This window comes from Asterias amurensis, chromosome 21, assembly GCF_032118995.1.
Source record: "Asterias amurensis chromosome 21, ASM3211899v1".
Classification (NCBI taxonomy): domain Eukaryota; kingdom Metazoa; phylum Echinodermata; class Asteroidea; order Forcipulatida; family Asteriidae; genus Asterias; species Asterias amurensis.
Window position 1 is genome coordinate 2,548,686 of NC_092668.1, and position 24,666 is coordinate 2,573,351.

Consider the following 24,666-nt stretch of genomic DNA (forward strand, 5'->3'; position numbering starts at 1 on the left):
GGAAGAAATGTCATGCTACGCAAATTTGTTTGCTTAGCAGCTCTATAATATTGGGCTAAGGTCATGCATCAGAGACATAAAAGCGAGACAGAGACCTTTTCGCAAATACCCATTGCGCAAGCGCTAACTGCTGAATGAGGTGCATGCTGGTCTAGCTAGCGATCAAACTTGGGCGCTAGCTAGACCAGATTGGTCCTGCTAATGTACTGGTAGATTATGCCTCATCATCTGAAGATATCAATCTGTTGAAGACAAAAAGAAAGTTGCATGTCAGTAAAAGCTAAAAGTTGGTTTGGAACTGTGGAGACAAAACGTTGGTTATTTCAAAGCTAAAAGTTCATTAGGGGAGCTGTTGAGATAAAACGTTGGTCATTTCATATTTACCCATATACGTTTACCTATATCCCTTGACGTCTGCTGACCTCACACATCAAGGACATCAAGGAAGACTCGCCATCATCTGTAGTCTTGGTTCAAGACGTTTCTCGTTTTCCTTTCATGCACATCGCGTTGGTCGCGCTGTGCGTGAAAGCAAAACGAGAAACGTCGTGCACCAAGACTACATCGTCTGCTGGAGATCAGAAACCTCACACGTTGCCTCCTGAACCTGCTTGAAAGGATGAAGGGGGGTTAGTCTTATCTCTAGGCCAACTCTATGTTACCACTCATACATACCACTCATGGTGCCATCTTTTATAAGGCTGTACACTACTCAAGAATGTTCTTTTTTTCACCATCTTTTTTATTTGTTGGTCACCTCGGAGCACAAAGCGCGCACTCGGCCGAAATTTTGTTCTTAGAGAAATCCACCACTCCCCCTTTTTTTTACTCTAAACGGCGCTTTTACAAAACTAGATTGAAGTGGTATTCGACACTTAAAATTTAAAAGTATTTATACTGTCTTCTACATTAAAATGTATGGGATTTGATGTGTTATTTATGCTTATAAAATATATAAAGTGAGCTACATTCAGAGTTTGATGTAATGCTGATATCGGGATTAAATACTTATTTATTGTCTAAATGATATATTTAATACACCTCAATCAAACATTAATCATCAAACGAATGCATTTAAGTCTTTTGGACAGAAATACTTTGAAAGCGATCATTTTTTTAGTTTATTTCAAAACACAAGAACCTATAGGTTTTTGTGCTTATAGTAGGCCTACAAAGCGCGCACTCGGTCGAAATTTTGTTTTAAGTAAAATGTGTGTGTTTGTCTCTATAATCAGCGGTCTTATACACAACTAGGATCAAGCAGTATTTAACGTTATACAAGCAAATTGAAGTCTTTTACATAAAAGTTAGCTATTTTACAATTTAAAATTAGCTACATTCATAATTCAGTGTAATGCTTGATATCAGGTTTAAATAAGAATTTAGTAAGTCTAAATTATTTATTTAAAACTCCTCAATCAAACATTGACCACCAACTGAATGTTTTAAGAGAACATTTTGAAATCCAACCCCATTATGTAAACTTTTGCTTTGACTCTTAAAAATGTATTTTAATATATAAGCCGTTACAACATTGAAATTGAAGTAGTATTTGGTATCAAGTGATTTACAAATATTACGTTAGAATTACAATAGTCATGACAAGTAATCTTAATATGACAACTGACGATTACAATATTTAAGTTGGAGTGGTATTTGGTACTAGTGCTTTATAAATGTTACGTTAGACTTACATAATCATGACAATTAATCTAAAAATGACAACTGACGACTTAAAGTTTCAACACCGAACATTTCCAGATGGACTAGTCTTCTAACTTTAAAAGCATCATTGGCTTCGACCAATATGCAAATCAAGAAAGAGCCCAAGACAGTGTGACATGCCATTGAAACTTAGTGAGGGACAACATCAACAAGTTTGTGTGAGATCTTGAAGTGGACATGGGTGTACAACAGGGGAGGGACTCTGCAAGAGAACGGGTTAGATCTCCGTCTACCTTTTGCAGTCTTCTTTTTCTTGTTCTCTTTGTCTTGTCTCCATTTAGACAAACTTGGGGTATCCGACCGCCTTTTATTTTATTTTTTTGTAAAATTTTGCATCTCATTTTGATTGTCAAAAAGGATAACTTTCCGTATGGCACCACCACCTTTTCACTCATTTTTACAAAAAGGGATATCTCATTAAGGTAAATTAGATACTATGTTATTCCATATCAAATGAAAAAGTTGTGGCGCCATGCGGAAACTTTTCCAAACTGGAAAAGGTCAGCAATCATTTGAATTGCTACCAGTTGCATTTTTTGCTCTTTGCTTTTTTTTTTTTTTTAACAAAAACACCATTGTGAATTTTTATTTTATTTTCAAAATGTTACTCTTTGTATCAAATTGGTACTTTTTGAATCAAACGGATGCGTCTTGTGCCCACTAAAATGTGCCCTTTTTGGCACTTAGTGAAGTGACATGAAGAGGGGAGATTGGAGGCATTAGACCACACGCTAGCCAAACTGCATGATATTTCCGGGGGTTTTAATTGAAAAGTGGTCGGTCGGATACAGCAATTTGCCCCTACCTTGGTCCATTGGTGTCCTCTTGCCTCCAGATCCACAGACAATCAGCACACACAAACCACACAATCCATAGACAACTGCATCTCTCCCTCTGCTGAATGCGGGAGCTGTTTACCAGCTGGTACCGCCTACTCAAAGTCAATTTCATTGAGAGTCAATTAGCCCCTATCACCAATGCAATAGTTCAAGTTCAGGGGTGTACAACCGAGGCAATTTCGCTGTAAATTAAGTTCTCTAAGTTTTGCCCAGCAAGTAACGAGAAAAAAAACATGGGAAATGTAAGATGTGCTCGACACGCTAGCCTGGCCTTTCAGTCATGTGTATTTGACCGGAGTCGGAGCTCAACCTGCGTGCTCAACACTGAAGTTGTCCACAGGGTCTGCTAAAGAAGGGCTCGAAAGTGAATTTTGTTCACATTTTCTGTAGTTTTATGCACCAAAAGATACTTCCTTCTGACAAAATGGAAGCTGAATTGCAGAAGGGTATGCTTATTGGCAAATGTTACAAGTTCAGTTCATCAAAAGAGCGGTGTCCAAATATCAAGAAGCGCTGTCTCTAATGCGTGGTGCTCCAGCGGTAGTCCAGTACTAAATGCCATGCGGTGTAAATCACGCACAGTGCTTCGAAAGCAGCGCCACACAACCTCCTGATTTGCATACAGCATACAAACCCCCAATAACAGTTATGCAGGTTGCCGTATGCATCAATGCTTCGCCATTGTTCCTGTATAGTTTTGCGTGCGAATCATTTACTTGGGATTAAATACTTATGTAACAGTTCATACCAGGCTTTTATACTGCCTGTTGTCGCTATGCTGAAATGCAGAAAAACAGCTATTCCAACAACTTGTGCCACCTACTCCATTATGGTATTTTTCTCCATCTATAAGCCAATTTTAATCAATAACGCACAAACATTCTTTTAGAGGAAATGAGGCAGACTAAGGAAGATGAAAAAGTCTGAAGTGCAAAACCATGCCACGAAACTTGAACTCATTTTTTACCACACTCAACTTGTATTTTTGACGACAGCTACGGACCGGATCAGTGCAGCAGAGGGTTGGGGGAAGAGCCATATGTATGGAGCACTAGATTCTTGGGATGATGTAACAACTGCACATTATTCTTACTTTATAATGTGATTGGTCTAAATGATGAATGGGGTGCGCTTTTGCAGCTGTAACCAATAACTGTTTCGGTCAATGGCCAGCGATCAACCAATGGCAAGCCCAACAGACACAGTTATTGGCACGACTGCAAAAACGTAAAGCCCTGCTGCTTTGGGTGTGGCGGGATAGGGGGTAGACGTTTTTAGGGGAAGGGGTTGCTGGAAAAACCTACCCATATTTAGCCGTGTGTTTATAATGCGCTCTTCTTGTTTGTGTCAATAGACATTTTCCATGGTCAACCCCACTAAAACTCAAATGGCATACCGTGCAAAATGCTAAATATGAAGCAAACAATACTTAGAAGTCTCACAGCTTTTTACAGTGAAGGTGAAATTATTCATGGACTCTTGAACTTTAATTCTTTGCTCAATTTAATTATGGGCCCATCGAGTTATTCACCCTCCAAATAAAAAATACCACTAAACCAGTATTATTCTCCAAACGTCCGAGCATAAATCTTGAAAAATGTCCCGCCATATAACATACACCGAATTTTTCCCAGGGTTCTTTTAAAAATCTGTCCAATATGGAATAATTTAGTGGGCGGTGACCCATGTTACGTCACTAAGCCCAAACCACGCCCCATTGAGGCCCGATGAAGCACTGGCACCAACCGGTTCTAAAGACAGTGGACACTAGAGGTAATTGTCAAAGACCAGTCTTCCCACTTGGTGTATCTTAACATATGCATAAAATAACAAACCTGTGAAAATTTGAGCTCAATTGGTTGTCGAAGTTGCGAGATATGAATGAAATAAAATACACCCTTGTCACACGAAGTTGTGTGTTTTCAGATGCTTGATTTCGAGACCTCAAATTCTAAACTTGAGGTCTCGAAACCAAATTTGTGGAAATTACTTCTTTCTCGAAAACTACGTTACTTCAGAGGGAGCCGTTTCTCACAATGTATTATACTATCAACCTCTCCCAATTACTCGTTACCAAGTAAGGTTTAATGCTAACAATTATTTTGAGTAATTACCAATAGTGTCCAATGCCTTTTAATAAAGAAACTTTATATTGCGCAAAATCCACCGTAAATAAGGTGCTCAAAGCGCATAAACTTGCTAAGGAGAAAAAAACAAATTGCTTAGCAGAAATAGGTTACCAGCCACTTAGCATACATTACCATTGCTGTGACTGGTTACCACAACCATTAATGCAAGGGACTTTGCTAAGCAGAATTCTTTGCTAAGCAGAAGTTTCTGATAAACAGTTTTATGAAATTGGAGCCCAGTAGCTGCAACTAAAAACTGTACTCTTGATCGCTTTTCTTTTGATCATTCCGAGGCTAAATCATTAGAATTATTAGTAATTTTCTTTAAAAAAAGACATTTATCAAGCCTGGTTTGGGTGCCTCATTTTATTCAATTCAAGGTCTTTACCAATGCTGGCACAAAAATAACAGTCATGTGGGTCCCCAGAATGTTACATAACAAACGCATGTTCAACGAGAAGTTTGTAAACAAAAACATTGATGTAGGCCTACCTATTTCAAAACAAATTAACAAATTATCAGTTTTGATTTGCAAATTTAAACTCGGTGTTCGAAAACAGTGACCATTGTCCAGGCTCTGGCAGGCATTTCGTGTATCATGTTTAACATTGTTAACATAGGGTGCGTTCGAATAGCTTCCCTGTGCCGGCCCCGCGGTGCTCATTTGGGTGAGCCCCTGACAAGAGCTAATCGAATGGTCACTCGCCCTCTCGTGGTGACGTCATGAACCAGCCCCGAGTGGCCCGTTCTACAAGCAGGGCACTTGTTGGGGCTGACCCGGTGAGCCCCTGGAATGACTTCAAAGCTATTCGGACGTACTGGGGGCAGATCGGGGTTGACCCGGAGAAGCTAATCGAACGCACCCATGAAGTTTGGATACTATTACTATTCAGACAAATGCCAGCGTTCCACTCCCTTCACCAAGAATCATTTGCTCCCCCATCCCAATTAAAAACAAATCACAAGTAATTTGTTTGGTACAGAACACCCCTCCTCCACAACAGTAAACAACAAATAAGCACAAACAAACACCCCGAAGAAAGAAAGAAAACAAACAAAAAAACAAACAAACAAACAAACAAACAAACAAACAAACAAACAAACAAACAAACAAACAAACAAACAAACAAACAAACAAACAAACAAACAAACACACAAAAACTTCACTTGCTCCAAGAATGTCTTTATTTTAGAAAATCGTTATATAATAATATATCTTTCTGTGTACTTCTATTTAACAAGTAAATTTATACATTTAAAGATGACTGTTTTTACCAAGTAGTCTTTTTTTTAAGTTTAACTTAATTCTAATTTACTATTGTCAACCTTTGGCAGATATAAAATTTGTATATCATTCTTTCTTTTATGAACAATGGAATCAAAAGTCAATTCTTAGAGTAACCAATTTTGTATACACCTTGGTCAAGATGTTTCATACAAGAACATATTATAAATATCTTTCAATAAATAACCTTTCTAAAAGATTTAGTAACAATAAAAAAATTGAAAACAAAATTAACCAGAAATATAATTACTCTCTACAAATTTCTCCACATTGGACAGAGATATCTTAATTGTATGAAATGTAGCCATGTAATAATGAAACTTATAAGGCACAATGAAACATACTTCATGACAAGACTGACATTTTACAAAAGCATTCATGATCAAAAAGTTATCATTCATTATTCACATTCTCATATACAAAGGCAGTGGACACTATTGGTAATTACTCAAAATAATTACTAGCATAACACCTTTCTTGATTACAAGTAAAGGGGAGCCGTTGATAGTATAAAACATTGTGAGAAACGGCTCCCTCTGAAGTAGCATAATTTTTGAGAAAGAAGTAACTTTCCACAAATTTGAGGTCTCGCAATCAAGCATCTGAAAGCACACAACTTCGTGTGACAAGGGAGTTTTTTCTTTCATTATTATCTCGCAACTGTGATGACCAATTTAGGTCAAATTTTCACAGGTTTTGTTATTTTATGCATATGTTGAGATACAGCAAGTGATAAGACTGGTCGTTGACAATTACCAAAGTGTCCAATGTCTTTAACAATCTAAAAAATAGAATTAGCTTTTGCAAACTGCTTACCAACCAAAAGATGTAAATGCACAAAATAGTAAATGACAAGACTGACATTTTACAAAAGCAGTCATTTTCAAAAAGTTATGGTATAAACTTATTCAAAGTCATTATTCACATTCTCATATTCACATTCTCAGACGTTTTGACCCTACCAAAAGCAGGTTAAAAAAAGAAAAATTTACAAAATAAATATATGTTTTATCTTAATAATAAGAATATGTGACAATCTCATTTAAACAAAATATGCATCTTTTTTCATATTACAGTTTTTAGACTTGTTTAAATTTCACATTAAAAATATTATCAAGGAATTCCAAAATTAGTATTGTTTGAAGCTTTGCATGGTGTGATTTAATAGAAAGAAACTATAAATAAAAAGTAAACATGCGGTTACAACCATGTGTAAATCTCTTTGATTGGAGTGTTGGAGGGTACTTGTGGTCGAATGAGTTCCACATCAAAATAACAATATGTTTAATCATTTGAATATCATTTAAATGTGGCATAAGACCTGGGCAAAATTTCAAACCTGTAAGCACAAACAAATCTTCCTTAGCAAAAACTGGTTACCAGCCAGAATTCCATACAGTTGCCATTGCTATGACTGGCATCCAACTCATATCTTACTTTGCAAACAAATTTTCTCAGCAGTATTTTCGGCTTAACAGCTTTATGAAATTAGACCCAGGTAATTTCTTAACCTGAATACAACCGGAGTAAAGATCTCTCGTCTTTAGTTGGAGACGTACATGCCGTGGAAACCGAACGGAACATCAGCCATGATTTCTGCTCTTGCCACCTCCTTGAAGTCTCGAGCGTCCAACACTAGCAGAAAGGGGGGCTTCCCCTCCCTTAGGTCATTCACTGCTGATAGCACCACCCCTGTTAGGTAGAACAACAATATGGACAAGTTTGCGGTAACACCATGTAAGGACTATCTCTAAATAAGTTGGGGTGGTTCTTGAAAGAACCGTTAGTTTCAAATCGACATTTCGATCAGTATGCTCTGATTGTCTTCTGGAGAAAGCAAACAACAGTATGGAAATTGTGTTAACCGTTGAGAAAGACACATAATTCTCATCACGAGTTAAAAGACAACAATTTTTCAATGTCTTTGAGTACAAAATATTGCGCTTCCGCGACCCAGCAATGACGCAGCAGACATCAGCAGGATCGGTCTAAACAGCTCATATGTAGGGCTACAATTAATATTTGCATCCCATGAGGTTTGGGAAAAATACCTCTGCCATTTTTTATTTATTGTAGCGGTCACCAGTAAACAATTTTTTTAGGCTTGAAAGGCTCAAGATGATGTCCTTAGTACTAAACTAGATCAAAGAGGTGGCTTTCCTTAAAATATATGGATTAAAGTCTGAATGTTCTTATTTTTGTTTTTAATGAGTTCACTGTTCATGGAAACGAAGACAATACTATCATCATGCTCTGTGTCATTGATGGGGGATGTAGAGCCCCCCAACCAATACCATCTGATGCAGATTGCCACAGCTGCCGTGCCTGAGACTCGAGGGTCTACTTCCAGCTGACACACCCAGCCCAGGTGTTACAAAATCGGCCTTCTTGGTCTCTTCAAGATATTACTGTGCTAAAGGTTAATTTTTGTGTTATTTACACACTTATATATTTGGTTTTCGGTAACACCATGTGTGTATCTACTGATCCGGTAGAGTTTGTTCTTAAAGCACGGTCTTTCTTTATTTTACTACCGCCGAGTAGATTTATCGGATGTTCGAGATACTTCTCAGTTCTGAAAAGAACTGTCCTGCTTTTGAACTACTACCCAGGCGGAAGGTACAGAAATTGGCTGGGACTACTACTTTTGATTATAGGATTGTAATTAACTTCACTACCACGGAGTCAGTTCTTGAATTGGTCTCAAAGTTTCCACTAGCTTGCTCTAGTCATTGTCAGGAGACACTTACCATCATCCTCACTGGTCGAGTTGGGTGCATTGACGAAGATAGGCTCTGAGGGGCAGCATCCCTCCTCATGCCATCGCTGGGAAGTTGCAGTCCTTGTGTTTACTTTCATCAACTACAAGAAATATGGAATCAAAATACTACGGTTATCATTCAGAAAAAAAGTACATCTTAAATTGTTCAGTATTTTTCTCAACTTGCTGAAATTGTTAACCTCTATAAAGCACCTCAGACCCTTTTGGGGTGAAGGGCGCTATACAAAAAAACAGTTATTATATTATTATTATTGTTTTTATCTATGTTTGGAAACAAAATTTAAAAAAACAAGCCTGGAATTTCATGTTTGAAAGGGTCATTTCTTTTTGCAAAGGGTGCTTCTTTAGAATTCCTAGAATCTTTGGGAAACTTTTGAAGAGGCAAAGGGAAACGAATGTGCAACGAATTTTGTCATCACCCTTTTTTAACAAATAATTCACATCAGTTGACTTGTGCTGAACTCCAGCAAAACACTTGCTGTCAAAACAGCTCGGTGACACCAAAATATGCATCACGGTAGTAACTGGGCTTTATACAACAACATATTGGACTTCTGAACAGAACTTAAGTTACAACAGAACAAACAGACAGGGATGAGACAGACCAAGCAAGCGCTACTTAACGAGCAAGGACCAGCTAGGACGGAACAAGAAGATAAATCATAACAAGAAACTCATTCTTACCTCTAGATCTGTTCCTCCAATACCATAGAAGTATTGATATGGTTTTCCATTAAACTTCTCATAGTTGACTTTGGGGAACTCAATGGCTGCAAGTATGGAGAAAACCCAAACATTGAGATTATTCATAATTTTTACAAGAGATTGTCTTACATCACAAGGTCTAGGGCCACTTCATCCATAACGTAGTTTTATGAGAAAGAAGTAATTTTCCACTGAAATAATGAGTTTTATTTCAAGACCTCAGAATTAGATTTTGAGGTGTTTTTTCTTCCATCATTATCTCGTAACTTCAACATCCAGTTCAAACTTTCACAGGTTTGTTATTTTGTGCATATGTTGAGATACACTAAGTGAAAATTACCAAAGGTGTCCAGTGTCTTTAAGGTTCAAAATGCAAAAAAAGATATGGGCACTGACAAAAGTTCAAAGATTTGGAATTTATGGATTTTTTACTCACTTTCATCAGATATTACTTCTGGAGTGCAATAAATGGTGTCATCGTCTCGCAGCACGGCAGTAGTCTTAGAGTACTCTAGTGTGTTGAGATTAATCCCTGATTCCTAAACCAGAAAACAAAATCATTTTGAATGAAAAAAAAAATAATAAAAAAATACCCCATAATTTTGTGCCGCGACCCTTAACTTTTTATTTGGCTCAAAAACAATTTTAAACATTTTGTAAGTTAAAAATAATAAATTATTATGCAGTTTTTGCATATGTGGTGTTTTTGTTTGGTTCTTTCGTGTTTTAACTAATCTTTCATAAGTGTATGTGTAAATCATAGGTTTATCATTATATCCATATTTTTTCGTGTTCTGTTTTGGAGCTGTTTATCAATAGTTTGACATGTAAAATTTTCTATTTTTATAATTTTAAAGGATTTGGGTACTTTTACCACAAAACACAATGTCCACAGATTTACATAAAACTTGCATCGTTTGAAGATAATGATAGTAGAAAGCGTACCTTAAAATATTAGTTGCTGAGGTGCTGTAGTTTTTGAGAAATGAGTAAAACAATGTCTTGAAAATACGTTTTTACATGCTAAAATAGTTTTCGTCTCATGATCACTGAGACGAAAGTTATTTTTCATGACATTGTTTTACTCATTTCTCAAAAACTACAGCACCTCAGCAAGTAATATTTTCAGGGAAGCTTTCTACCATCATTATCTTCAAACGGTGTAAGTCAAGTGTAAATCTGTAGACATTGTGTTTTGTCCAACAAAAAGTACATAGACTAGACCCTTAAATCGACAAATAAATTATAGATTTGAATTGAATACCTTTTCTTTCTCCACAGGCAGAACGAACCTTTTGGCAGTCCCCACTTCCGTCTCGACTCCTTTTCTCAGATTTTCAAGATTAATTTTCTGGACAATCTTCCCGTCCTCATAGGTGGACAAATCAACCACAACATGACCGTCTTCCTCGTAGGCGTTGACTTGATGGAAACAGAAGAAGGGGTCGGCCACAAACCTTTGAGGGAGGAGCTCCCCCGTGTCCCGTCTGGCAATGTGGAAGCGAGCAGGTTTCTTTTCATCATACTGCATTACTTTTTGAAAGCCTACAAGATTTTGAAGGGGATTATCCACAAAAAAAGGAATGTGTGACCATTATTAAAGTCATTGGACACTTTCGGTACAGAAAAAATAAATAAAAGTTCACAGATTTACAAATATTCGGCGGTAAGCAAAGCCATGAAATTGGGCCCAGGACCACTGGTCACAATAAAAAAATCATTCAAACCTGTTTGGAATAACATATGCATCCGCATCCTGAGCAGGTTCAAAAAGAGAGGCTGTTCAAGGAACACGATGTAGTTGTCCGTCATAGAGAAGCTGTGATAGTAGGACGGGTATGTCTCGGTGGAAGGGATAGAGCACAGGATGGAAGCCTTACTCATTGGGTCTTCTGTCATACCTGTGGGTCAGATCAAAAATGAAACACTTTGAGAAGCTGTGATAGTACGACGGGTATGTCTCGGTGGAAGGGATAGAGCACAGGATGGAAGCCTTACTCATTGGGTCTTCTGTCATACCTGTGGGTCAGATCAAAAATGAAACACTTTGAGAAGCTGTGATAGTACGACGGGTATGTCTCGGTGGAAGGGATAGAGCACAGGATGGAAGCCTTACTCATTGGGTCTTCTGTCATACCTGTGGGTCAGATCAAAAATGAAACACTTTGAGAAGCTGTGATAGGACGACGGGTATGTCTCGGTGGAAGCGAAATACGCTTGCCGTAAGCACAGAATTCCCTGCGTCCGTGCTGCCGATTCTGTGCTTGCGTTAAGCAGAGCTATGAAATTGGGCCCAGTTTCTTTTGTCCTAAGCATGTACTTTTAGTTTACGTTTTTCATAGTGTAAAGGCAATTATGTAAATATTTTTACAGTTTATTTTGTGAAACTTTCTTAATAATTTGATGTACCTATGTATATTTGGTTTGCGGTAACACCATGTGTGTATCTACTTGCCAGGTAGAGTTGTTCCTAGGGAACTGTCTTGCTTTATTCTACTGCCGCGGAGTAGATAATCGGAGGTTCGGGAGACTTCTCAGTTCTGAAAAGAACTGTCCTGCTTTAACTTTTACCAGGGCGGATGGTACAGAAATTAGACTGGACTTTAGCTTATAGGATCGTATCTAACTGTACTGCCGCGGAGTCAGTTCTGAGATGGTCTCAACGTTTCGACTAGCTTGCTCTAGTCATCGTCAGGAGACTAGTTCTGGTGCAGCTACCAGCAAGATATTAATCATTTACCTGGTTCTGGTGGCGGAACCTTTATGATATTATACATGGTCTTCTTTGCAAAGTGTGAGCCCATGTTGTACACAGTGCCATCTGGATCCATATGTGGATGTGCAGTGGCTGTATGGACAGCCACACTGTCTGCCAAGTTCACCTGAATTATAGAAGAGCGAGAAAAGATAGTAGCTTTTACTACCGCTTTTATTTCTAACCCATTTCAACAAGAAAACTTGTTAAAGGCAGTGGACACTATTGGTAATTACTCAAAATAATTATCAGCATAAAACCTTTCTTGGTGACGAGTAATGGGGAGAGGTTGATGGTTTAAAACATTGTGAGAAACGGCTCCCTCTGAAGTGCCATAGTTTTTGAGAAAGAAGTAATTTTCCACGAATTTGATTTTGAGACCTCAGATTTAGAACTTGAGGTCTCGAAATCAACCATCTAAACGCACAAAACTTTGTGTGACAAGGGTGTTTTTTTTTCATTATTATCTCGCAAGTTTGATGACCGATTGAGCTCAAATTTTCAAAGGTTTGTTATTTTATGCATTTGTTGAGATACACCAACTGTGAAGGCTAGTCTTTGACAACTACCAATAGTGTCCACTGCCTTTAACGCTCATATAAAACTTGTGCTCTCATTTCGCACAGTAGCTTAAACATTTCTACCGAGTTATTTATCTCCTTAAGTTAAAGGAACACGTTGCCTTGGATCGGACGAGCTGGTCTATAAAAAGCGTTTGTAACCTTTTTAATAAAATGCATGGTTGGAAAGAATTTGATTTTGAGACCTCAGATTTAGAACTTGAGGTCTCGAAATCAACCATCTAAACGCACAAAACTTTGTGTGACAAGGGTGTTTTTTTTTCATTATTATCTCGCAAGTTTGATGACCGATTGAGCTCAAATTTTCAAAGGTTTGTTATTTTATGCATTTGTTGAGATACACCAACTGTGAAGGCTAGTCTTTGACAACTACCAATAGTGTCCACTGCCTTTAACGCTCATATAAAACTTGTGCTCTCATTTCGCACAGTAGCTTAAACATTTCTACCGAGTTATTTATCTCCTTAAGTTAAAGGAACACGTTGCCTTGGATCGGACGAGCTGGTCTATAAAAAGCGTTTGTAACCTTTTTAATAAAATGCATGGTTGGAAAGATGTTTTAAAAGTAGAATACAATGATCCACACAAATTTGCCACTAAATTACGTGGTTTTCCTTTTACTGTGCAAACTAACACGGTCGGCAATTTATGGGAGTAAAAAATTTGACTCCCATAAATGGCCAACTGAGACTGTATTAGTTGATGAGGTAAAAGGAAAACCGTGCAGTTTCGAGGCATGTTTGTGTGGATCATTTTATTCTATTTTTACAACATCTTTCCACCCATATGCATTTTATAACAAACGGTTACAAACGCTTTTCAAAGACCAACTGACCAATCCAAGGCAACATGTTCCTTTAACAAAACTTGCAAACTTTGCCCATCCGGGCACGCCTACCCACAAAAAAAAAAAATACCTTATCTAAAAATACCTTATCTAAAGTATCCAGGGTGCGTGGATCTATCTTCCGCAATACATGTGACTCTGTCATAGCATAGCATTGATCTCCAACAAACGCCAAATTGACATTGCAATTATCAGAGAACTCCCGCTGGGGTTTGAATCGTGCCATGAAACGACCCAGTAAGCTGAGGCACGGATCGGGGTGAGCCATCGTGCCAAACTCGGACAACACGATGCGGTTATGCTCCATGGCTTTAGTGTACGAATTGCTGCGCTGAAATTTACTCTGATAAGTCACCTGCGCATAGAATATCAAATTAAGAATACAAACATTTATTAATATTAATAATATTAAAGACTTGTAATGCGAACAAATTCACCTCGCTTGGTGTTCAAGGCGCAGAACTTGCAAACACTGTATGACTTGCAAACACAAGGTTGTGGGTTCAAACCCTACCAAGCTCACCACTGGTTTCACAATGACTAGTATTGCTGTCTATATAGTTACTGAATCACAATTTCGTGGCTGAATCACATCTGAATTTATGCAATTATTCAGACGTCAGCGCTTGTATTGGCTGTTGCCAGCTTGGTGCTTATATCCCCTTGTGGGAGTTTGCTGGAGTCCGTTAACAAACAGGGAGATCATCTACGCGAACAAACAAACAAACAAACAAACACCCCCAACAAGCGAACACAAATGAATACATTTGGGGACTTTTTTTAGTTGTACATGTACTGTATGATACAATTAAGTGTTTTTGCTGATTATCTTTTGCTCTGTTCATATTTTTTTAACATCTCTCTCTCTCTCACTCTCTCTAGTCAACCCAGGTCGGAATCATGTTGAGGATTTCACATCCCTGTCTATCTCTCATTAGGTTGGGAAGAGCAGCTGGAAGCACCCCAAAGTCCATCGAGCAACTACAGCTAAGCTTCTGTCTTCCCCTGTTTCTCCTTCCATGTTTTGGTGACCAGGTGATAAGCTGATAGACAGGTTCTTTTGTGTTTCTCACCTCTAGACGGCCAACTAGCTGTTGCCTGCAAGCTAGCCATGGGGTAAAGAGCCGTAGCCTGTGTTATACCCCAGTAAGAGTGCCCTACATGTCTCAGAAGATGCTGGGTTTTTTTTTAACGTAGACTATTCTGAATGACCCTTCGATTGAGGTCTTACCTTTCCATTACTGATGTTGAATCTGGTAAGCAATGAAAGTCCATCAAACAGGTGGTTATATGTGTCTTTTCCAACCTCAAATTTACCAGGGCCATTGCGAAGCAGGTCCCCATTTATCCAAGTTGGTACCGTCCCTGTCAACAAGGGAACAAAAACAACAAATCAAGTGTGGAGTTTTAAAGGGAAGGTACACGTTTGGTAATTACTCAAAACAAATATTAACTTAAAAACTGACTTGGTAACTAGCATTGGAGAGCTGTTGAGGAAAAGTTTCCGTATGGCGCCACCACTTTTTCATTCGATATGAAATAATATAGTATCCAATTTACCTCAATGAGGTATCCCTTTTTGTAAAAATGAGTGAAAAGTGGTGGCGCCATACGGAAAGTTATCCGCTGTGGATAGTATAAAACATTGTTGGCAACGACTCCCTCTGAAGTAACGTAGTTTTTGATAAAGAGGTAATTTCTCACTAAAATGATAAAAGACTTCTATCAAACCTGTGATTGTTGTTGTCACTGGATCTGGTTGTTCTGCCACCGATTTATACATGACGCCTCTTGACCCAGCACCACTTGCGCACCGCACCATTTCATTTGGGGTGTCCAAACTTTGACCACGATGAGCAGGCTGCTGAAACAACTTCTTACAAACTCCAGCTGGTCGTCGGTGCCAAAGAAAACTTTGGGCACAGCCTCTTCCCTTTGCGACGGTGGCAGCCATTGTGTCGCGCTTTATAAACACAGCTTAGCAGTCTCTGCACTAATTAAGGCCGTGTCCGAAACGGCGACTTCGGCTACAGCTACGGCTAGATCGCCCGCGTCTGCCTATTCTTCAACACTGGTAGACGCGCTGATCTAGACGTAGCTGTAGCCGAAGTCGTCGTTTCGGACACGGCCTTAGTACACTACACTACACGTACACCTGCCACCAGGGGGCGCATAACCCCACCTCCTGACCTCTGACCTAGTCTTGGTTCCAAGACCATTGGTGTTGCGCGGTCACACACAACCAACGTTCCGATTATGCACGGCAAAACCTGTACACGCTTGTAATGAACGAACGCTAGCGGGCGCTCTGTTTCTCTGCTTTAGATCTCACAATAGACCTTATCGCAAATACCAATGCGCAAGCGCAGATGGTTGAATGAGGTGCATTGTGGGATAGATATGAATCAAATTTTGCTACCAGCTAGACCACAATGCACCTAATTCAAAGCTTTACGCGCGCGCCCCAGTATTTGCGAAAAGGTCTATGTCCTGTGCTCACCTTGTGAGATCTAAATCAGAGAAACAGAGCGCCCGCTAGCGTTCGTTCATTACAAGCCTGGACGGTTTTTGCCGTGCATAATCGGAACGTTGGTTGTGTGTGACCGCGCAACACCAATGGTCTTGGGACCAAGACTACCTCTGACCATGTATCAGAAACAGAACGCCCTTCCTACATACAGTCTAGTCTGTAATACAGAGTAGTTTAGTAGTTTTAGTACGGTAAAACACGGATGTAGAATTCAATACCTTTACTCTATGGCCCATGTCACACGAGGCAATTTACGGGCAACCAGTTCCAGGCAATCTCAAAGAAGAAAGTACAGCCACATTTGAATGTTCTCACTTTTTTCTTGGATCTTGGGGATAGTTTAAAAAATAACTCAACTTCTCAACTCAAGCGCTACCAATTTGGTATTGCAACATTCAGCAGTTGGCTGCCTCCAAGCTGCCTGCTGGAAAAGTTACCTCGTGTGACAAGGCCCTAGGACTATATTATCAAACTTGCTTTGCAGCGATCTCACAGCAAATTTTAAAATCGAGAGTAAATGGGGTTAATCTTTGTATATTCACCAGGGGTATGGGAGTCCCGACATACATTGTGAAAACATTCGACCAAATTGTTTTACCCACTCAAGCGTGAAGAAGCCATACTTTTTCTTAAAATACACGACAATTGCTGCGTGCATGCTCTAGACATGTCGCCCTGTTGTTGTGACAATCAGGGGATTACTACTGGCTTTTGATGTCGAAGTTTTAAACACCTTTGTTCAGACACCTTTATGTTTCACACCCCTCATGTTTCGTAACCCTAGCCCTTGTAACAGACCCAATCCCAATCGTCTACACTTGTCATCCGAGAATAACGGACTGCCTATTGTTGGATAGCGGGATCGCAGTCCCCGTTTTGATTGATGCTGCCTGCCTCTGTGTTTACTTACATTCCACTTATGTCAGAGTAGTAAATTACCGCATCATCTACAGTTTGTAATTGACAGATTAAATGACGCCAACAACCAACAAGAGAAGGGGGGGTTGAGTTACTGATCATGCCATACGCTATAAATAAGCATGAAGGTAGATGAACTAACGAATAAAATAATATGATTTTTGGGGTTGAACAAAGAATTGACTAAAGTGGGATTCGAACCAACGACCTCCGGATTAACGTGCCGGCGCTCTACCAACTGAGCTATCTAGCCCTATATTGGCAGTGTCCCTATTTTGTCAATATCTTTGTTCGGGGTGCCAGTCAGAAGCCATACAACCGTTAACTGCCGTGTGGATAAAATAATAATAAAAACTAAGAAAAAATTTCCAGACAATCTGTGGTATATTCTCAAAGTTTAATTTAATTCATCATATATACAGGAAAAATTTGAGTGACAGAGAGAAGATAGTCGCTGTACCTACTTATAAAGCCACCAGTAAGGTACAGGCATTTACAGAACACAAGGGTGTATTGATGTGAACAAAATAATTCCTGTGCAAAAAAATTAACATCAAGTGTAGTACACATACAACAAAACCTTGAAAGAATTACCTATTAAAAAAAAAACTTAAACCACCTAACTACAGATTGCAAAACACTCAAAATTAACAACAGTGTGAATAACATTTTCAATTATTATAACAAAACTAATCTTGATAAAAAGAATTGATAATAACTTATCATAAGTACAAATTGGGTGAATTTCCCAAATACAGTTACAAGATAATTATAATGCGTTGGTGGGGGGAAAAAAATCTGAATCTTGTCTTTCAAAAAATACAAATTGTTTATTTGTTGTAATACAATCCATGAATTACCCATGAATTGCCACCCAATTAATAGGCACATTGACATGAGTTTACACTCAAAATGAATTTAGTTATTTTCTGAGAAGCTTGAATAAGTTTGTTGCAGTTGGTGGAACTGATACAGAATTTTATTTGGAAAAAAAACAAAAAAAAAACATCAAAATTCAAAAGCAAATCTCGCTGACAGTGGAATTTTGCCACTTTGCATTCAATACTAGACCTGTACCATTAAAAAGGGGGGAATTTTTTTTATTGGGTCGTTTATCTGCGACTGTTTAGTACGAAAATTATCACACAAATCTAAATAGTACACAACCACTCATAAAATGAAATTTAAATAATAAAAAACAGCTACCTCAAGAAATCTAAAAATGCAAACATGCATGCAAGTTTTAAATGCAACGACGAAACTTCAAACTTTCTAAAACAACACTTAAGAGAAAGGAAAAAAATATTAGTCACTCTTTTCAAATATTCGTCATGGATTCTACAGGAATCTATGACATGTTTGTCATTTTGTACTAAGGCATCGGTGATCTATTCTTCCAAATGTAGTTTTTAGTCTACCCCTCTTCAAAAAATGTTCGGAAATTCAGTATGACCGTTTAGCGACTGTACACTTCACAACTTTTCTTTGACAGAATATTAACAGTGTAAATATGTACATGCTTGTTGACTGTGCAGTTAATAAACCGTTGTTGTACCTCAAAGAAGAAAAAACTAAGCACACATAATATTACTGACTTCAAATTCTGTCAATAAAATAACCTAACAAAATTATTCATAAACACAGCGCAAAACCGTTTCCTGAATACCTTTTAATTTAGTTGATCTTTCCTTTTCAAGTTCTCTTAAAGAGCTGCAAAATAATAAATACATTTTCTCCGGAAGGAAAAACTTTAAACTACCGTATCTCGCTGAGAAAAATACACCTGAAAAATGGTTCTTTCATATACAGACTACGATTTCTAGCCACACAATAAAGCCCATATATACATGCCTGAATAATAAACCACAACTGACGTACACAAAAAGTCCTGATCAATGTAACTGTAGAGTACACAAAAACCTCCTCCTACTCAAAAATTGAAATGAACACAATTTTTGTACAATAAATATATAATTATTATTATTATATATATATATATATATATATCTTTAGACGTTTACTATAATACAAGATCAGTTCAAAAACTCATGAAATCTCTGAGCAAGGGATGCATCTTGACCAGTTTGTTCTAAGCAACGTAGTATTGTACTGATTTACTCTCCTGTAAATTCCACGTGGTTCAAACACCCAATCTCATCAGACCTGGGCCCAACTTCATAATTTCTTTCTAGAAATGTTTAAAGATTTTTGCAAATTTGACTTGGCTCGTTCCAAAACATGTTGCTACAAATATTGTACCTTCACTAAGTGCAGGGTTTTCTGGTCAAAATGGCACCACAACGTTCAGCAGTATGCTTTAAAATAGCTTTAAAGCAGAGCTTTGGCCTATGTTTTCTTTTTGGTAATTCCCGTTGAGGTACCATGAAAAGTTGGGTACCACAACTTTAAAGATATTTTAAAGGATTGGAAGAGTTGACAAAATAGTCAAAGACAGTGTTTTGTGTGATCAACCACACATTAATTTATGCAAGGGAAAAAAACGAACCTGTGAAAAAGTCAGACTTAATCGGTTGAGTGAGTCACCAGAAAGTTATTGAAAAACCATGCACAAATTTCAGCAAAACGTTTGGCTGTAACAACCCACAAGGGCTGATTGTGTTTGTATGGTTTTCAGACTTTTTTTGGAAAGAGGAAATTTCTCACTAAAATAAAAAAAGACTTCAGCTGAAGCCTTTTATTATGCATCTAAAAGCCGTCAGAGTTGTTCAACAAGTGTTTTTTTCTTTCATTGTTCTCTTGCAACTTCAATGACCACTGGAGCCCAAGGTTTGTTATTTTATGCATGTGTTGGGATACACCAAGTGTGAATACTGGTCTTTGACAATTACCAAGCGTGTCCAGTTCCTTTAAAGCAAAGATAAAATACTGAACCTTGTGAATGGTCAGATGGATTCTGTCCACATAACCATTTTAAGTTGTGTGAAAGTGTCCTTGAAAGGTTATTTGTTGTTTCTTTTTTTGTCATGAGTGAGGCCAGTCATTTTAGCTGGAGAAGATAAAAGCACCAAGTTTGTACCGTTAAATTTACTCACTGGGCATTATAAAGTGAATTCTAGATTGTCGGTCATTCTTAAACTGCAGTGCACTGTTTGAATCAAATGTTGCACCTTTCTCGTAAACTCTGAGATTTTTCGATGTGATTTTGAACATGGACTGTTTCTGTTACCGCCTCATCATTGCTTGACTGTGGTTACCGATGTTGTAGCGTTGGTACACATGCTGTGGTGGTGTTGGGACGTTAACCATATGAACAGGGGGAGGCTCAATATACCCTTGGGCCGCCGCATTATGATATGCATTATGCATCACAGGCTGTGTGTGTCCAACGTAACCATTTAAGGTGGCCTGCTGTGTTGGATACCCCTGCATATAGTTGTAGTTGTGGTGTTGGGGTTGCTGGTGCTGTGGTTGCTGCTGCTGCTGCTGCCGAAGCGGGGGGTTCTGATGGGGCTGGAAAGTGTTCTTACAGACATGCTGCTGCATGACTGGCATGTTGCAGTGAGGAGTACTTGAGTTGTGCGAGGGAGGGGTCGCCAGACGCGGAGGGTGGTTTGGGATATTCTGATTCTGCATCTGCGTGTGCTGCTGATGTTGTTGCAGTTGATGAAGCTGCTGTTGGTGTTGCTGGGCTTGCGGCGTCGGCGGCGGCTGCTGATGGTGGTGGTGGTACTGCTGCGACGGGTACTGCTGCTGGTGGTGAGGATACGGAAACCGCTGCATTTGCAGTTGATGGTTCTCCATGGCGACATTTCTAAATCCGATCTGCTCATTCATCTGCCCGCCCATCTGCTGCAACTGCATCTGCTGCTGGTGCTGCTGGTGTTGCTGCTGCATAGGAGGCCAGGCGTTTACCTGAGGGGGACGCATCTCCGACACTCTGTTGATCTGAGTGTTGGCGATGGGCGGAGTTTGCTTACGCTGCAGAGGCGGCGGCGGGGTCGTTGTGGCTATTAGTGGGGGTGTTGGGTTCTGTGGAGGGGTAAGATTAGCCGTGGGCTTCGGGGACCGTGGTAATGTTATTGGTGGATTGGGCATGATATCATTGGTCATCTTCTGCAGCATGGCTAAATTACAACTGGTGCTGGTAGACTTCCGTCGCTGTGAAGCCTGGCCGGCGTTGTACTGTCTGTTGGTCTTAAGGCTGTTGCGACGTGTGGGTGAATGACCAACATTTGCCTGCATACACGATGCCTGCTGTGCGGCCATTCCCGGAGAACACACCTGGGGGCTTCCCATTTGCGGACTGCATGCCTGATTGTTGATGGGCACCCCGTTCATTTGCGGGCTGCTACACACATTCTGAGAGTTGGCCATATTGGGGCTACACACCTGAGTATTGCTCATTGTTGGGCTGCACACACTATTACTAATGGACATCACAGGGCTACACACTGAATTACTCATGGTAGGACTGCACACAGCATTCGTCATAGCTGGGCTGCATACTTGGACACTGTTGACGGCTGGACTCCGCGAAGGATTGTTCAAAACTGGACTCCGCACTTGAGTGTTCGCAAGGCCTGGACTGCAGGCCTGTACATTGCCCATAGCAGGGCTCAAGACTTGCTGCCCACTGTTAACCGCCGGACTGCATACAGTTGGACTCTGCATGCTGTTTACCTGTGGGCTCTGCATGTTGTTTACTTGCGGACTCTGCATGTTGTTTACTTGCGGACTCTGCATGCTGTTTACCTGTGGGCTGTGCATGCTGCTCATTTGTGGACTGTTCATATTGCCCACCACCGGATGAGGGCTCACACATGACATCTGTGGACTTACGTTCATCTGCGGACTGTTCATGCTGTTCACTTGATGTGGGCTTGGCAACTGTGGGCTCATGCTGGGTTGCATCTGTTGTGGGCTGACGTTTGAGCTGCACATTTGGGGACTGGCAATCATGTTAGGACTGCACACTTGCTGCTGTTGATTAACCATACCGGGGCTACAGACTTGAGAGCTATTGCTGCTCATGCTAGGGCTACACGCTGGCTGCTGGTTTAAGCTGGGCTGCTGGTTTAAGCTGGGCTGCTGGTTTAAGCTGGGCTGCTGGTTTAAACTGGGCTGCTGGTTTAAACCAGGCTGACCTGGCATCTGTGAGGTCCCCATGTTGGTGCCGGTCATGATTTGATTTCCCATCCCACTGTTTCCCCCAATCATCTCACTCTGTTCCACTTCGCAGATCTCTGCAATTTGCATGCAGGAGTTGCGGAACGGATGCTGAACATGCCTGCATGAAGGAAGAAGTTCGTGTTGTAACCTTCCCATTTGTTGCTCACAAGACAACTGGCGAGTAATATTCACAGCCTCGCCCTGAAGTCCATCTTGCAAGTTAGATGGCCCATGTGCTGTACTGTCTGTTTCCAGAGGCATATTACCGTATAGGGGATCTGAGGCTAGATCCGCGTCACTAGTTCTTGTGGCCATGCTGATAAGTTTCCCCGTTTCTTGCGTTAGCGTATGAGTTTCTTGACTCAAAGCAGTCCCATCGTCCTGTGGCAAAGGCATTAATGAGGATTTGTCACTTTCCATGTGATCCAACTGTCGAACAGATTCGTTGTTGTTCTGTTTCGGGATTTGGTTGTCAGTAAAAACACTTTCCGGTTCTGGTTGATTCTGAACAGGCAGTGGCTCTACAGGCTCACACAACTCAGAATAAGGAGATGTTTGGGATGGAGGATTCTGACTGGGGACTCCTTCAGCCAATATCCTCGGACACACTTCTTCAGAGACGTCCTCCGCAATTTGCCGTCCTCCGTGCTGGTCTTCCTCCACGGGATGGGTCTCCTCAAGATCTGGCCGTTTCTGCTCAGCTGGTGGTAACTCCTGTTCCATGGGAATCTGCTCTGCATCTTGTTCATCATCCGCAACAAACTTGTCACTCTCCTCATCGTCCTGATGTTCTTCATCATTAGGAAGAGGATTCTCCGCTTCAAACCTCTCATAGGAGCGCATCATGGCTTCTGTCTCTTCATCCTGTATGACGCTAACGTCCATGATAGATTCCACAGCTTCTGCAGTCTCTATCAACGTTGCCTCATCTTGCTTGCTGCACTTAGGTGACCCTTCATCCTCGAATACACTGTCACTACCGTTCCGCTCTTTCTCCTCTGAAAGCTCCGAAAGACCGCTTACAGGCGCATCTGATATCTCTTTATTTTCAGTCAGGTCAATCTCATTTGCTTCCGCAGGTTCTTCATTTTCTGATTCCGCAGCTGGTTTAGCTGCAACTTCCTCTTCACTTTCACTGTTATCACTTTCCTTGTAAGGAGCAGCTTCTGCTTCTGGAGACGGTTCCGCTCTAGCGTTGGTGTTTGTATGATCAAACTTATTCAATTCAGTGTCTTCACCGAGAGCATCACTAGATTCATTAGAGAAGACACTCTTATAAGATGCTACGCCATTTTCATCATGACTCTCTGACGATTTCCTCTCGCCGCAATTGTCTTCCAGATCGTTATCTAACACACTCGCTGCTTTTTTTATTGTATCACTCAAAGTCTGCTCTCGAATGTCTAGTCCGTCCGACAAATCAGAGTCTAAATCGGAGTCTTTCTCATCGTCAAGATCATCACTGACTTTGGCGGTGTGATTGAATGTATTAATCTCAACCACGTGGTTACTTTGCCTGTTCTTATCAAGGTCCGAATCCGAGTCACTGAGGGTGATGATGGGAGTGTCTTTGACGAGGCTGTCCTCCTTGGGTGGAACTCCTCCCCGGAGAACCTCACAGGGGCTAGTCACCTCCTCACAGCCGTTTATTTTCGGACTGTCTTCAACGGTGTCATCTAGAATGTCATCATCGACAATGTCATCATCGACAATGTCATCGTCGACAATGTCATCATCGACAGTGTCATCATCAACAATGTCATCATCGACAATGTCGTCATCATCATCATCATCCTCGTCCGTACTGCATTTTCCATCAACACAACGTCGCGTATTCTGCGGCAACATATAAAGGGACTCCCCCGTCGACACGGAACTCTTTGAGGAGGTTACAGTACTGTCACAATCATCATCCTGATCAGATTGGCTGGAATCATCCGCGTCATTGCCATCTGATTCCGGGTTTCTCGGCACGGGCGGTGCCCGCCTCTTTTTGCCCTTCCAGGGCCAGCCACGCTGCTTTTTCTTTTTGCGTCGAGGAAGTGGCCTTATATTGTCCTGTAAGCCCCTCTTGACCCCCTTAGGCCACCCACGTTTTCCCGAGGCGGGGGTCACGGGCTCTTCGTTTTTTGGCAACGGTATTAAAGGTATTGTGCTCGCCTTAGATTGAGTTGTCACAGGCGCAGTCTTGTTTCGCTTTGTGTACTTTCGTGTGACGGGCCTGGGTCCTTCGTTGTTATTACTCTTGATTTTGTCAGTGGTGGTGCTGGTCGGCATCATAAAGTCGTCTTCTGAATCGATGTTGCCGTTTGGCTCAGCCTTCCGCCTTTGACGTTTCTTGTTGGTCTTCTTTCCATCAACTGAAACACAGGTACAAAAACTCAATGTTAAAATTCTTTAGTTATAATTGGGATCCTTCATAAGATCCAAGGTAAATTAG

General features: G+C 40.3%; 2 protein-coding genes across 9 annotated transcripts in view; both read right to left on the minus strand.

Annotated features, from left to right (window-relative positions):
• Nucleotides 1-5,875: 5,875 nt before the first annotated feature.
• Nucleotides 5,876-15,766, minus strand: LOC139953233 (carotenoid-cleaving dioxygenase, mitochondrial-like). The gene is made up of 10 exons (XM_071952696.1): nucleotides 15,380-15,766; nucleotides 14,880-15,013; nucleotides 13,734-14,003; nucleotides 12,206-12,347; nucleotides 11,193-11,366; nucleotides 10,730-11,010; nucleotides 9,902-10,004; nucleotides 9,445-9,530; nucleotides 8,729-8,840; nucleotides 5,876-7,670 (listed from the first exon to the last, which is right to left on the minus strand). The coding sequence occupies exons 1-10, from the start codon at nucleotides 15,600-15,602 to the stop codon at nucleotides 7,522-7,524; spliced, it is 1,674 nt and encodes a 557-aa protein (XP_071808797.1). The 5' UTR covers nucleotides 15,603-15,766; the 3' UTR covers nucleotides 5,876-7,521.
• Nucleotides 15,767-17,484: 1,718 nt separating this feature from the next.
• The window catches only part of LOC139953333 (uncharacterized), a 60,666-nt gene continuing 53,484 nt past the window's right edge, over nucleotides 17,485-24,666 (minus strand). For all 8 annotated transcript variants that reach the window (XM_071952833.1, XM_071952837.1, XM_071952836.1 and 5 more), the window contains one exon: nucleotides 17,485-24,586. In XM_071952833.1, the coding sequence (XP_071808934.1) occupies nucleotides 20,280-24,586 (4,307 nt within the window). In that variant the 3' untranslated portion in view covers nucleotides 17,485-20,279. The remainder of the gene's footprint in view (nucleotides 24,587-24,666) is intronic.

What these genes read in the sequence shown, in the direction of transcription:
- LOC139953233 (XM_071952696.1), bottom strand. Translation starts at nt 15,602, where the DNA reads ATGGCTGCCACCGTCGCAAAGGGAAGAGGCTGTGCCCAAAGTTTTCTT. An exon ending in GCATATGTTATTCCAAACAG is followed by an intron (nt 11,011 to 11,192) that starts GTTTGAATGATT and finishes AAAATCTTGTAG; the next exon opens with GCTTTCAAAAAGTAATGCAG. An exon ending in TGCCTGTGGAGAAAGAAAAG is followed by an intron (nt 10,005 to 10,729) that starts GTATTCAATTCA and finishes TTTCTGGTTTAG; the next exon opens with GAATCAGGGATTAATCTCAA.